The 14,137-nt window shown below is 53.2% G+C and overlaps 1 protein-coding gene across 1 annotated transcript; it reads right to left on the bottom strand.

Annotated features, from left to right (window-relative positions):
- Window positions 1-40: 40 nt before the first annotated feature.
- Window positions 41-11,748, bottom strand: MMP11 (matrix metallopeptidase 11). The gene is made up of 8 exons (XM_063173469.1): window positions 11,614-11,748; window positions 10,390-10,637; window positions 8,424-8,567; window positions 7,308-7,441; window positions 4,417-4,664; window positions 3,670-3,883; window positions 2,109-2,366; window positions 41-878 (listed from the first exon to the last, which is right to left on the bottom strand). Exons 1-8 carry the CDS (start codon window positions 11,746-11,748, stop codon window positions 745-747), a joined length of 1,515 nt encoding a protein of 504 aa, XP_063029539.1. The 3' UTR covers window positions 41-744.
- Between the last annotated feature and the right edge of the window lie 2,389 nt (window positions 11,749-14,137).

Genomic DNA, 14,137 nt, shown 5'->3' with positions numbered 1-14,137 from the left:
GGGGTGTTTGCCTGAGGCTGGGCGGGCACGGCGGGTGTGCGGTGCCGGCCCGGGCCGGGAACGGCGGTTCGGGAGCCATCAGTGCATCTGAGCGTCCCGGGATGAGCGCGGGGCAGTGTCCAGCACTGGCACCCAGCACCGAGAAGGGAGCGAGGGAGGGGGCCCCTTGTCTATATACAGATCGGTACAAAATCCTAAGGCATGCTGGGGATACAACGGCAAGCCGGGCTCGGGCTGCGGCAGGGCCCTGGCAGCCAGCACGGCTGCCCCGCGGAGTGGCTCTGGCAGCAGCCGCACGTCGCTGTGCTCCTCCTCCTCTGCAGGGAAGGTCCGTGTCCTTCAAAGCCCCGGGCTCGGGGTCATTCCTCCTTGGCCAGCGTCTGCAGCAGCGAAGGGCTGCCGTAGTGAGTTGTGTAAACATAGGAAATGTCATGGATCAGTTCTACGGGGTGGGTTCAGATTAATTATGAGAGTGTGATCCCATTCCAGGCTGGCCTGGTGGCTTTTGGGATGCTATTGCTAGATGAGAGTGGCCTCCCTTGCCTGTAAAGAACATGGCAGCTGCTTTTACATTGATAGCAACTGAAGCTGGGGCTGCTGGAACTGGAGAGGAGCAAACTCTGTCACTTGTGACAGACACCTGTTGTGTCAGATGCTGAGCCTGGAAGGAAGCCAGGAATGGCTGTGTGGCTGCTGGAGGTAAAGGGAGATGACAGGGGAGCGTGGAGGACACAGGCATCCCCCTCATCTGAAGGAGTTGGAGGAAGGTGTGCAGCTGAAGAAGTCCTGGCTGATCTGGCGTGGGTAGCCCTCCAGCACTTTCACCTGGACCGGGTCAAACTTCCAATAGTCTCGGCCTCTCAGGAAATAGGCAAAACCTGTGGGTGAAAGAGGAAGGTTTAGAAGAGGCATCATTCACATGGCTCAGAGCTCTTTGCCAGCATTTTGTTCAGCTGACCCTGCAACACATGCAGTACTGAAAGAGAGCTGGAAGAGGCAGGAGGTTTTACTTGAACCCAGGCTTGTGGCATTCACTTTTCTTTTTCACTGTTTAGTTTAGATAAAAACTCTAGTTTTACTTTTTGGACAGTACAAGGGATGGATTTTATTTTATTTTCCTGGTGGGTTTAAATATGCTGTATGCTTGTAGTGACCCAGCCCTGTGAGGGCAGGGGATTTTTAGGACAGGGACAGGCAACTTGTGAGGACCTGCTCAGAACATCTGTTCTGTGGGCAAGCTGCCCTGGAATTTAGGTTCTGGAAGCAGTGGGGAGTTGTTTCACTTCATCCTTAGAGGGGAAAGAGGCACTCACCACACTGTCATCCCAAGCACCCTGGCTGTCCCCAGTGTTTCTGTGGCACTGCCCTGCTGCTTTCAGCATGGGGCACACTGGGGAGGACTGGTCTGTCACAGACATCTTTTATGAAAAATCCTTTCCTCCTGAGAAGCTGGGAGGCCTCAGGAACAAAATGTAAACAATGATTATCTGCTGCTGTGGAATGCAACAGGTGCATCTGTGTTGGTTCATGTGGTTGTTTGTAATTAATGGCCAATCACAGCCCAGCTGGCTCGGATAGAGTGTCCGAGCCACAAGCCTTTGTTATCATTCTTTCCTATTCTATTCTTAGCCAGCCTTCTGAGGAAATCCTTTCCTCTATTCTTTTAGTACAGTTTTAATGTAATATATATCATAAAATAATAATCAGCTTTCTGCAACATGGAGTCAGATCCTCATCTCTTCCCTCAACCTGAGACCTCTCTGAACGTGGTCACACTGGGCACTACCAAAAGCAGCCTGTTCTTTGTTCAGCTCCCCTGTAGAAGTGTGGGCAGTGTTTCTGTTGTCTTCTCACCACTTCCCTTGCCAGGAGCAGTGAGAGGTGGGCAGGACTCAGTGACTATTTCTTGCTCAGATATTTGACTTTTCTCTATCACACTTAAATATCAATTGCTGCAATTAATGGCAATGAAACAACTTCTCAATTCTCTCCCCACTGAAGAGAACCGCCCCTCTACACCGTATGGGATGTGTTATGGCTGGGCAATCTCCACTACAGCCACGTGTGTGGCTCTGCAGAGCTGTGAGCAGAGCGGGCTGAGCACTGACCCAGCTCGTCCTGGAAGGCGGCGTCGATCTCGGCGGGCACGCCGCGCCAGTCGGCCATGGCCCGCGGGTAGATGTTGTCCACCTGGCGCCTCTGGGGGTTGAAGCGCCAGTAGTTGCCTCCACTGAAGATGTAGATCTTGTTCTTCTCAGCCCCCCACACCAGAGCTGCCTGCACTGGGGATGCAGGGAGGCCCAGCTCCACGATGGGGGTGGGACCAGATACCCGTCTCTCGCCATCGTAAATCCAGTATTGAGAATCTATTGAGGAGACAGAAAAGGGAAACAAGGGGTCAAAAACTGATAATTTGGCAGTGAACTGTGCAACTGGAGCTGGAGCCTTGGCACAGCTCCCACGGGAAGCTGTGCCTGAGAGGCAAAAACACCACCAAGTGTAATGGGTGCTGCCATTATTGTGTGTCCAAAATGCTGTCAATGCATTGGCATCCCACCTCAGTCCAGCCTGGTGGGTGTTGGTGGGGAACAGGAAGGTCCATTTCAGCTGCATTTTTCTCTATTTTCTCTATTTGTGGAAGTTATAAAGGGCTTGGCTGGAGGGACCAGCCTCTGCCCTGCAATCTCAGCGCCTGGAAATCATGTGGGCATGCACAGGCACAAAGAAGGCATGTGGTTGGAAAGGAGCGAGCTGCAGAAACCAGGAAGAATTTGCCAGGTTGATATAGAGACTGGAAGCAGAGTTCCAGATTAGATTAAAATGGGAATCTCTGTAATTAGCCTACGGCATGTAATACTTTCCCCTTATCTCATTTTAACTCACTGTAGGAGCCTGCCAATTTCAGCACTGTAAGCCCTTGTGTGCAGGTCAGGTGCTCAGAAATGTGTTCATGCAGGAGCTCTGCCTGCAGAGCCACTGGTGTGATTATGGTACTCAGTCTCATGGAGTGCAGATGAGGTGTGCACACCCACAATGAGTTCCCAGGTCATTCTGCATCCCTACTATTGAACTGCCACTTGGGAAGAGCATTAAAGAAAATAGTAGCACTGAAACAGGGTTTGTTGCTGGCCTTGAACCCCAGAGATGGCCAGGAGGTGGTTTCATTCCTAATTTCTGGCTGCTGGAGGTTGCCTGGTTCTGCACCCAGGCTCCCTGTAGGCTCATAAAGCCATGGGGTACTAGGGAAGTTCCACATGCAGCTCTCTGAGGAGCACAGAAAATGCTGTCCCCAGCCTGAGCAGGGCCCTGGGGACACAGCCACAACCAGGGCACTGCTGGGGCTCACTTCTGGCACAGTGCTTCCCATGACAGCTGGAGAGATGGAACAAATGTTTCCTTCCTTCTCCACTGCCAGGACAGAGGCTCTTTACAGATGTTTGTGTTCCAGGGAAGGAGAATAGGATATTGTGGCTGTGTTTAAAACCAAAGTGAGCCATTGTTCTCAGTCCTCAATACCTGATAAGAAGTTTAAATAGTTAAGGAAACAAATAACAAGGATTACTGAACTTCTGAGGATTTCCAGATTTATTGTCCCAGGAACCTGCTGAGTCCTGACTACCCCTAAGTAACTGAGATTCCTGAGCCATCTGATCACAGTCCAGCTCTTACCTTGGAAGAACCAGATGTTGCCCAGCGGGTCCTCGAAGGTGGCATCGACAGAGCTGGGGATGCCCTGCCAGTGGCGAGAGGCCAGGGCCGGGTACCCGTCCTGCAGCCGCCCCGCGCGGAGCCGCCACACGAAGCGCGAGCTGAAGAAGAACAGCTCCCCCCGGATGGTGGCTGCGGCGTCGAAGGTTGTGAGGCAGGCGTCGGGCTGCAGGGCCTGCCGAGGCACAGAGGGTCAGGGCTGCCCCCCAGAGCCCCCAGGTGTCCAGGCAGCCCCGTTTGGATTGGGCACGGGCTGCCTGGAGATGCCCTCCCTACACATCCCAGTGCCAGCTGTAGGGCTGGGCTGGGCTCAGCAGTGCTGGTGTGTAGAGGGATAGAACATAAGTAAACAGAGGTAGTATAGAATGTAATCATACCCCCTAAAGAGTTGCAACTGGGCTAATTATTAAGGATTAGGAGCAGGCCTGATTTTAACAGTAGCCAATTTAACTGTAGCCAATAAGGAGAGTGTTATAAAAGAGTGGATTGGTTGACTGAGGGGAACTGGAGTCAGTTGGCTACTGTGAGGATGAGGAAGAGTCAGAGCCTAGAGGAGCTGCCTAAAAACAACATCAAGGAGGTACAAAACTCCAGCAATATGGAACTCTTGCAGTGTAATGACAATAGGACTCTTGCACTAGAATGACAACACCAACTCGAGCTGCTGCCAGGGTGCCAGGGAAGGGCACAGAGCTGCCCTGCACTCACCTCCACGTTGGTGATCTCGTTTGTTTCGAGGTCTGGCTGGGGCAGCTCTGCTGGCTGGGTTGGGGTTGGGTCAGGGTGCACTGAGGGTTTCCCATACAGGTACTGGATCCCTTGCTTGTCATCCTCGCTCAGGCTCAGCGGGTAGCGGAAGATGTAGAAAGGGGACATCAGGGACTTGGAGACAGCCGTGTGCTGCAGGCCCAGCACGTGGCCAAACTCATGGGCAGCCACTTGCAGGAGGTCAGTGCCTACAAAGAGAAAAGATGGAAGATACTTTTGTCTACTCACATGCTTTGGACCTGTTCCTACCAGTTACCAGACACTGACATTCATTGTAGGAGTCCAAAAAGAGGAAAGAGAAATCTACCTCCACCTGTGTTGTTCCCAGATATCTCCTGTGTAGCTCAAAAATATGTTTGTGGGTTTTTTTGTTTTTCTTAAGGGGCATAATAAAGGAGTTCACTGGTTCAGAAGCACTGTGACTCAATTAATACACCTAGGTATTAACCTGGACATGTTGGTAATCTGCAATTCTGTTGTCAGAGGCTCTTGCCACCTCCTCAGCTACCAGGAAGATAAGGATTTTCCATGCATTTTTGGAAAGGAGAAATTTGCACAGAGAAGGAAGTCTACACCAGATGTGTAGGAGGTGGTTTGTTCAGGTTGGTGTTTGTCCTCCCAGCCTCGAGGCAGCACTTCTAGAGCTGAAGTTCAGCAAGTCCCAGTTCTATCACACCCACTGTGGGAGGTGCTGGTGTTGGTGAGAGAACTCTGGGATTAACTCTTGCCAAAGGCCTTTGTCACAGACAGCAGAGGGAGCTCATTTATTGCTGGTCTGGGGAATGTGTCAAGAAGGTGTCATTTAGAAATAAATCCACAAAATATTACCTAATGTCAAGGCCTGAGACTTAAACAGATTTATGGGAGACTGTGTTTTAGGAATACATGACCTTGGAGCATCTACAAAAGGAGGGGGGGAAGGGGATTTCAGTACACAAACTTGTATTGTTTGGCAGGTTTTGTTGAGCTTCCAAAGGGTCCTTTCTGAAGCTGGTAAACTTCACTATATCCCAGCATATTCATCCACTTGCCTTCAGCCAGAAATCCTCTGAGCTGCAGCCCAGGTGATGAGAGCAGCAGGGATGCGGCTCAGCCAGCCTTGGTGCTCCAAGCAGGAGTTCCAGATAAGATTAAAGCAGGATTTCCCTGCTGGCTCCAGGGGAGAATTCCCTGGTCACTTCTCAGCACCAGGAGCAGGGAGAACACAGTGGTGAGGAACTCCTGGGAAGGGTGGAAGGGAAGGTGAGCCCTGCCTTCCTCCACTGGCCAGCTTTACCTGGAAGCCATGAATCTGCACAGCGCTGTCCTGATTAAATCAACACATCTAGGTCAGCTGAGAGAGAGGGATTTCCATGCCAGTGATTTATTACAAACTTTCAGACACTTCTGTTTAGCTTGGCAGGCTCCTCACTTGCTGCTTTCCAGTGTTGCCAGATGAGCTGTGCTGTCGGATTCTGCAGGGGAGGTGCACAGCAGCACAGCTGAAGGAGCTGTGTCCATCCCTGTGTCCCTCATGGATGGTTCTCCACGTAGGGTTTGCTTTCTGCACAGCCCTGGAGTGACCCCAGGGCACACTCCTGCTCTCCCATCAGCAAAATGAGGCCAAGGATTTCCCTGTCTCACTGAGAGCTGAGTCAAGGGTTTATCCATGTTTATATCCTAAAGCTCTTTTCAGCATATGAAATGGCAATTAGCTCCAAAGAGCTTTTACAACAGTTGTTTATGGATGATATGGGAGGGGGGGAGAAGGGGGAATGTCATGGAATAGAGCAGGATTCTGATGGGAACTGGTGTCCACTTTTGGTTCCTGGTTTGCCCCCAACACTGTTTTATGGGAGAATGCAGGAAATTCTTCAACAACAGAGGGTGAGAACCAACAGAGCCCACTCCTGCCCCAGGAGCAGAAGCTCTGCAAAGAGCTCCTGTGCTTGTGATTCTTGTTTTGGGCCAGCAGGCACAGCAGTGCTGTGCCCCAGGCAATCAAACTGGCACTGACAGGGTAGTGGCACCCCATGGGCTTTGGGGGTGCCCACTGACATGGGAATCCCCAGAGAGGCCTGGGGTTAACTTGGGCCTTGTGATTATTTCTTTGTCCATGTAGATGAGCTGGGAAGGAGGAGGAGGAGCTGACCTGGGTTAATTCTGGTGAGTCTTCCAGAAACTGATGCTCTGGGCACTGCTCCAGATGGTCCCAGGCAGTGCTGCAGTATCTCATGAGATACTGTGACACCAACCCTGAGTGCCCAAGCAGAGAGCTACCAGCTTGGATCTATTATTAGCAAAAAAATTTTTTAAAAAGAATCTTGACTGGATGTGGTGTTGTTTATGGTCAGAGCATTCCCAGGCCACGGGGACAGAACTGGAGCCTGGGTGGTTTCCCTTTATGGACTTGTTTGAGGGCAGATGGTGAACAATGCATGCAGGGCCTGGGACTGGGCTGTTCTTTGGAAGACACAGTGTCACACAGAGCCTGAGCCTCAGTTTTCCTTCATCCTTTGATAGTTTCATTTCTAATGACTCCTGCCAATGCTGGGGGCAATTCCCCAGTGGCAGAGCACATGGCTGGGCAGAAGAGCCATCCCTTGCTGCCCCACACAAGAGGAATCCATGGGGAGCCAGGGTCCTGCTGCTGGACACCAGCTCTGCTGTGGCTGAAGGATAAAAAGCCCTGAATGCTAACAGCCATCTTCTAACCGCTGGGAGATGACAATGCTCACCACAAAAATAGTTATTCCCTGTCAGTTTTACAGGGAATAGCACAGGGAATCATTCCCAAGTTCTCTGACAAGCATCCTGGAGCAGCCACAGCTCCCCCTGAAGCAGAGCCATACCCAGGTTGTTCCCAATGGTCCAGGTCTCGTCATAGTCAAAGTGCACGTCCCCTTCCCGGTGAGTTTTGGGGAAGAATGCGTGTGCCAGGATCCCTCCAGGCCCATCAAAAGGCAGGTTGTCTCCGTGCCAGTACCTGCAGGGAAGACACATTGCACCTCAGACAAAGGATATGGAGCTCCAGCATCACACAGCCAAAGGTGGGAGGCACAGAGAGGGGAGAGCAGCTCTCATTCTCATCCTCAGTTCATCCCACTGGTCTAGATCAACTGCTCAGAGCCATTCCAATTGTCACAAGCCAAATTCTGCTTCAGAGCCCTGAGGAAGGAGCTTGATCACACCAAGCACTGAGGAAGTAGATCTCAGTCACACCAAGCTCTGGGGAGTTTGTATGTTTTCTCAGGGATGTTTCTCCCCCTCCCCTCTCCAGCTTCCAGCCCAGAACTGACTGTGAAGCCTAAAGAATGAGGGAGGTGACTGCCTAAGCCAAGATTGAGTTGATATTTCTGGGTGGTGGGGGCTGCAGAGGGGCAGCTGGCAGCAAAACTGACAGCAAAACCCAGCCAAACTCTCAGGTCCTCACTCAGGCCAAGCCACTGATGAGTAATGAAGGAAACCCATGAGAGATGTGGCCACTTGAGAGAGCTGAAGGAGACAAATACACAGCATGGAAATCACATCACTGCTTGGACAGTCTCCACTGCCCTCATTAGCTCTGTGCAAACATGCAGCTCAGGGAAGTCTTTGCCCCAGTGAGTTTTTTGCCAAAAGGGAATTTCAGGCCAGCAGCCAAGATTCCCTTAACCAAGAAACTATATTTGTCTTTGGGCAGACAGTTACATCCTTCAGTCAAGGGACAGGATGGAGGACCTGAAGATGGAAAATCAAAACAAACACTTAAGAAAACAGCCTGTGGGCAGAGAAACGCAAATGTACCAGGAAAATGAATGAGTGATCAGTAACGGTGCTGTGTGCAACAGCTGCACTCACACCGAGCAGCCCATGACTGACAAAACTAAAACAATCCCAGTGTCTGAAAGCAGAACCTCCATGTGAGTGCCTGAGCTGTGTGCTGGCAGGTCTCTGCCCTGGCAGGGTGTGCTGCCCTCTGTGCCCACCTCGTGAAGTCGATGACGATGTCAGCCCGTCCCTCCTGCACCTCGGTGAACGTCAGCGGGGTCACATCGCTCCACACTTTCAAAGCTTCCTCTATGGTCCTTCTCACCTTAGCTTTTACAAGTTGCCATGGGAACCTGATAATTCTGGAAGGAACAGACACTGGATGAGGAGAGCATCAGCTGCTGTCCCATGGACAGGGCTGTCACAAAGGCACAATTCTGCAATCAGCATCACCAGGGCCACCATGCCCAGCACCAGGACATCTCCAATCCATATATGCAGTGCTCCAGCAACATGGGCAGCAGATAAATCCCATCAGTGTTGGAACCCTCTGGCTGGTGTGTCAGAAGTGAGCTCCCTGGAGAGTTTTGCAGATTGTGTCGTTCAGAAGTGCCACAGCACTCCCCAGGTCTATCCCCTGTAAGGCCACCACCACAAAGATTCCTGAGATTGGTGTGATGTGATTTCTTCTCCTTAACCTCTGCATTTTTTGCCACTGGAAACTTGGGTTCACTGAGGAGTTGCTCCCACTTCCTCCAATAACAAGAGCAGACTGAAAGCTCTGCCACAGAGGGAAATTTCCCTTCCATGAACAGTGTTGCTGTATGTAAATCTCTGCTGTGCTTCTTTCTTTAACACTACTGACCAAAAAGAAAAAAAGGAATAAGGCTTTCTGTTATCTGCAGCCTCCTGATGGTGTGAGGAGCTGTGTCCTGTATTGGATTAAGCACGAGATGATTTACATGCTGTCAAGGTCCATATGACTGTGCTCACTTCTCTGCTCACAGCCCTGAGGGCAGCTGCAGAGGCAGCACAACCCTCCCTGCAGTCTGCTGGGCAGATTCACAGCTGAGAATGTGTGGGGTGATTTGGGCACAACTTTACTCTGAAGTGGTGTTTATGGGACCATCAGAAACAGCTGAATAAAAAGATCTCTTTAAAATAAACTGTGAGGTGAGCCCCCCTCGGGGTGGCTGTGGGGGCAGAGGCACCGCAGGAGAGAGCTGGGCTCAGAATAAGTGAGGGCAGTGACAGAGTGAGGGCAGTGACAGAGTGAGGGCAGTGACAGTGTGATGACAGTGACCCTGTGTGCCATGGGGTGCTGGTGTGGCACTGCCCAGGGCTGAGGCAATGCCTGTGTACAACAGGAGGGCAGCTGTGTTTGGGAGCGTGCTCAGGAGGGGATCAGGAGGTGCTGGGGACAAGCCTGAGTGGTTCAGAGTGGCTCTGCTGGCCCCTGTGCCTCTCATGGTCACATCACAGCTCCAGGGATACCAGACCGAGCGTTTGGGCAGGGAGAAGTGAAGCAGCCTGGGTGCCACACCGGCCTGGGTGCCTTACCATCATGAGTGCCACACCAGCCTGGGTGCCACACCAGCCTGAGTGCCTTACCATCCTGAGTGCCACACCAGCCTGAGTGCCACACCAGCCTGAGTGCCACACCGGCCTGGGTGCCTTACCATCCTGAGTGCCACACCAGCCTGATTGCCACACCAGCCTGTCACAGACATCTTCTTATGAAAATCCTTTCTTTGAGATTCTTTTCTTCCTGAGAAGCTGAGAGGCCTCAGGAACAAAATGTAAAAAATTATTATCTGCTGCTGTGGAATGCAACAGGTGCATCTGTGATTGACCCATGTTGGTTGTTTCTAATTAATGGCCAATCACAGTCAGCTGGCTTGGACAGAGTCTGGGACACAAGCCTTTGTTATTCATTCCTTCTTATTCTATTCTTAGATAGCCTTGTGATGAAATCCTTTCTTCTATTCTTTTAGTATAGTTTTAATGTAATATATATCATAAAATAATAAATCAAGCCTTTTGAAACATGGAGTCAGATCCTCGTCTCTTCCCTCATCCAAAGACCTCTGTGAACACCATCACACCATCCTGAGTGCCACACCAGCCTGAGTGCCACACCAGCCTTGCTGTCACACCGTCCTGGCCCCACGGCAGCCCCCTTACCGGTAGGTGAGGTTGCTTTTGTCCCAGCGGCCCCCGGAGAGCACGAAGCGCTTCTGGCGGTTGCGGGCGCCCGGGGCCGCGGGCGGCTCGGGGTCGGGCACGCCGCAGCGGGGCGGGTTCCAGCCGGCCCAGGGCCCCGCCGCGGCCCCGGGGGAGCCCCTGGCCGGCACGCCCGTGCCCACGGCGTTCACCAGGGCGGCCAGCCAAGGAGCCTGCTCCTTCCAGGTGGGATGCTTTCGAGACACGTCCTGAAAGGCAAAAGCAAAAGCACGACTTCAGTGTCCGTGAAGATGCTTCCTCTTGCAGAGGGGTGGGCAGCTGTCCACAGCAGTTCTGAGCAGTGGGTTCCACTTCGTTTCCCCGCTGGCAGGGCACAGCCTGCTCCCCACAAACATGCCCTGCTCCCTGCTCTGAGGCTGGCTCACACCTGGGGGGCACTGTGCTGTGCCATGGCACCCATGAGCACTCAGCTATTTTTGGTCCATGTTTCCTTGGCAGCTGGCCCGCAGGAAATACTTTTGCAGGCTGTGGATGAGAACCAGACCCTTCAAGTATAAAACAAATCACCAGGGAATAAATTCTCCCCCTTTGCCCTACATCCTTTATTCCCTCCCGGCCCGGGGTGGAGGTGACATTAATGGGAGGAAGTCTCCAGTCCCCAGCACGCAGCTGTGCTCCTTGTTGTCACTTCCGTGGTGTCCCCTTGCTGCCCTGGCACCGTGGGCAGGTCTCAGCATGGCAGAGCAGGACACAGGGGTGTGGGTGACAGCACAGAGAGCAGCAGGGACTGTCCCTGCAGCCCCACCACTGCCTGAGGGAGGGACTGCACCGTGTCCCCTCACCTCCCTGTGCCTGTGATTCTGCTTGGGATAGCATCTCCTGGGCTCTCCCACACTCAGTTGGAAAAGAAAGGTTTCTCTTGAAAACATTAATTAATGCTAATTAGCTGACTTCCACCAGTTTCCCATGTTGCCACCATGAAACACAACCCAGGTGTCACCTCCAAGATGCTGTAAGGCTTGTGGGGTAAGAGGGGCTTGGTCCACATCACTGTGCTGCAGAGGGCCAAACACAGATTTTTTTTTTTGCCTGATTTTATGCAGCAAATGAAAGGATGAAAGGTGTTAGGGCAGGCAGGAGCTGAGATGCAGCAGTGCTGAACAGGCAGGCTCTGTCCCACAGGGCTCCAAGGGAGGATCTGGGCTTTGGGCAGCTCTTTCTTGCCTTGCACAGAGCTGCCTCCTTCCAGGCCAGCTTTCCTGTCAGCGACACGGGGGTCAGGATGGCACGGTGCCAGCGCTGCCATGATGCCTGTAATCCACATGCTGCCACCTCTGCTGCCACAATGGGCCCATTCATGCAGGCTGGAATGAAGTGTGAAGGCCTTGGCATGAATTCCACCACTGAGCCAGGCACAGATGGACAGGGGAGCCAGGCAGGGCACTCTGGGTGTCCACACATCACTTTAGGCTTTTGGTGTGTCTGTCACAGCCTGCTGGCTGATCCTCCCCAGACAGGACAGACAGACAGACAGACAGACAGACAGACAGACAGACATTGATACAACCCTGGTGTCCCAGTGCACTCTCACACCCCACAGGAACTGCACCAGCAAAGAGAGAAACCATCCTGAACAGCAGGATTGTCACACCCTGGACAGCAGGATTGTCACACCGTGGACAGCAGGATTGTCACACCCTGGACAGCAGGATTGTCACACCGTGGACAGCAGGATTGTCACACTCTGGACAGCAGGATTGTCACACCCTGGACAGCAGGATTGTCACACTGTGGACAGCAGGATTGTCACACCCTGAACAGCAGGATTGTCACACTCTGGACAGCAGGATTGTCACACCCTGAACAGCAGGATTGTCACACCCTGGACAGCAGGATTGTCACACTCTGGACAGCAGGATTGTCACACCCTGAACAGCAGGATTGTCACACTCTGAATAGCAGGATTGTCACACCCTGAACAGCAGGATTGTCACACCGTGGACAGCAGGATTGTCACACCCTGAACAGCAGGATTGTCACACCCTGAATAGCAGGATTGTCACACCCTGGACAGCAGGATTGTCACACCGTGGACAGCAGGATTGTCACACCCTGAACAGCAGGATTGTCACACCCTGGACAACAGGATTGTCACACTCTGGACAGCAGGATTGTCACACCGTGGACAGCAGGATTGTCACACCCCGGACAGCAGGATTGTCACACCGTGGACAGCAGGATTGTCACACCCTGAACAGCAGGATTGTCACACTCTGGACAGCAGGATTGTCACACTCTGGACAGCAGGATTGTCACACCCTGAACAGCAGGATTGTCACACTCTGGACAGCAGGATTGTCACACTGTGGACAGCAGGATTGTCACACCCTGAACAGCAGGATTGTCACACCGTGGACAGCAGGATTGTCACACCCTGAACAGCAAGAGCTGCCCAGGCCAGCAGGCACACCCTGAGCATCCATTCAGGGCCTGGGGAGGAGGAGCACGGGCTGGGCTGTCCCCAGGCTGCTCCTGCTGGACTGGAGCCCTGCCAGGCTGAGGTACCTGTCCTCTGAGAGGAGCTCTCTGAGAGCCCCTGGCACCCTGCCTGGGCTGGCAGCTCCTGCTGCAAAGGACAGCTGGCAGCAGGAGCTGACAAAGTTCATGTTCTGGCCAACATTTGCTGTCAGCCCCGATGACACCGAGGCACACAATGGCTCTGTGTCACCAGAGCTCAGCCTGCAGGGCTGCTCAGCCCCTTGCTCCTGGCTGCACCCTCTGCCAGCTCCTGGCAGCTGAGGATTGGGGTGAGGAATCCATCTGGCTTTCCAAGTGCAGGGCCTGGGAGCCCAGGGGAACCCCCAAGGAGTGCTCAGGTGGGTGGGTGGGCTGAGCTGACCCAGATGCCCCTTAGCCCTGGTTTTTGCCCTGGTGATGCTCTGCACATTCCCCTCCTGGGAAGGCCCAGTTTCCTTACAGGCTGGGGCCACTGCCATGAGCAGGAGGTTTTCTCTCTCCTCTGACCAGGAGAAGCTGCCTGTTTCCTTCTTGCCCTGAGCAATCCCACGTTCAGAGGCAGATTTTCTCTCCTCTTTGTTACCCCAAGGCACTGCTATGAATCCCAGCTTTCCAAACCCCACCTTGCAACAGCAGGACCCTCCCTGCTCCTCCTGCCCTTTGCAGGTCCTGGAAGGGGCACAATTGGCTCCTGTGGGTGGGACAGGAGGCAGGACCTGCCCTGGTGCCCTGAGCGTGCCCCTGGACAAACAGTGACTCTGTCCCTGTCGTCACTGCACCGACATTAGCACCATGGCAGGAAAGGGCTGGAAAATGCCACTGCAGGCAAGGGGAAATGTGACAGGCACAAACCACTTGCCAAACAATGCTCAGGGGACACTCAGGCTGGAGATCTTGGCCTCCTTGGCTGGACACACCTTGCTGCAGGCACTTCCCAGGGATTAGATACCGTGTCCAGCTTGCTTAAGGTTGCATCCTTCCCAGGCAGTGCTGAGCCCTCCCTCTGGTGGGATCTGCTTTGTCCCCTGAGCTGTGCTACCCCACCCTGGCTGATTGCTCAGGGCTCCCTCAGGGCCCTGCTGCTGCCCAGGCTGCTGCAGAGCTGGGAGGGCAAGGGGAGGAGGGCACTGGGTACCCATCAGGGCATCCCACCAGCAGAAGGGAGAGGATTCCTGAACACAAAAGCAAAGGAAAATCCCAGGGTTTGTCCCAGCAGAGTGCAAAACAGATC

This window comes from Melospiza melodia, chromosome 20 (genome assembly GCF_035770615.1).
Source record: "Melospiza melodia melodia isolate bMelMel2 chromosome 20, bMelMel2.pri, whole genome shotgun sequence".
NCBI lineage: Eukaryota > Metazoa > Chordata > Aves > Passeriformes > Passerellidae > Melospiza > Melospiza melodia.
This window is presented reverse-complemented; position numbering and strand designations above follow the sequence as displayed.

Excerpts from the sequence above, each read along its gene's own strand:
- MMP11 (XM_063173469.1), bottom strand. The coding sequence starts at position 11,748 with ATGAATGGGCCCATTGTGGCAGCAGAGGTGGCAGCATGTGGATTACAG. Across the intron at positions 10,638-11,613 it reads AGGAGGCAGCTCTGTGCAAG|GACGTGTCTCGAAAGCATCC; the intron begins GCAAGAAAGAGC and ends TTTGCCTTTCAG. Across the intron at positions 8,568-10,389 it reads AAAAGCAACCTCACCTACCG|AATTATCAGGTTCCCATGGC; the intron begins GTAAGGGGGCTG and ends TGTTCCTTCCAG.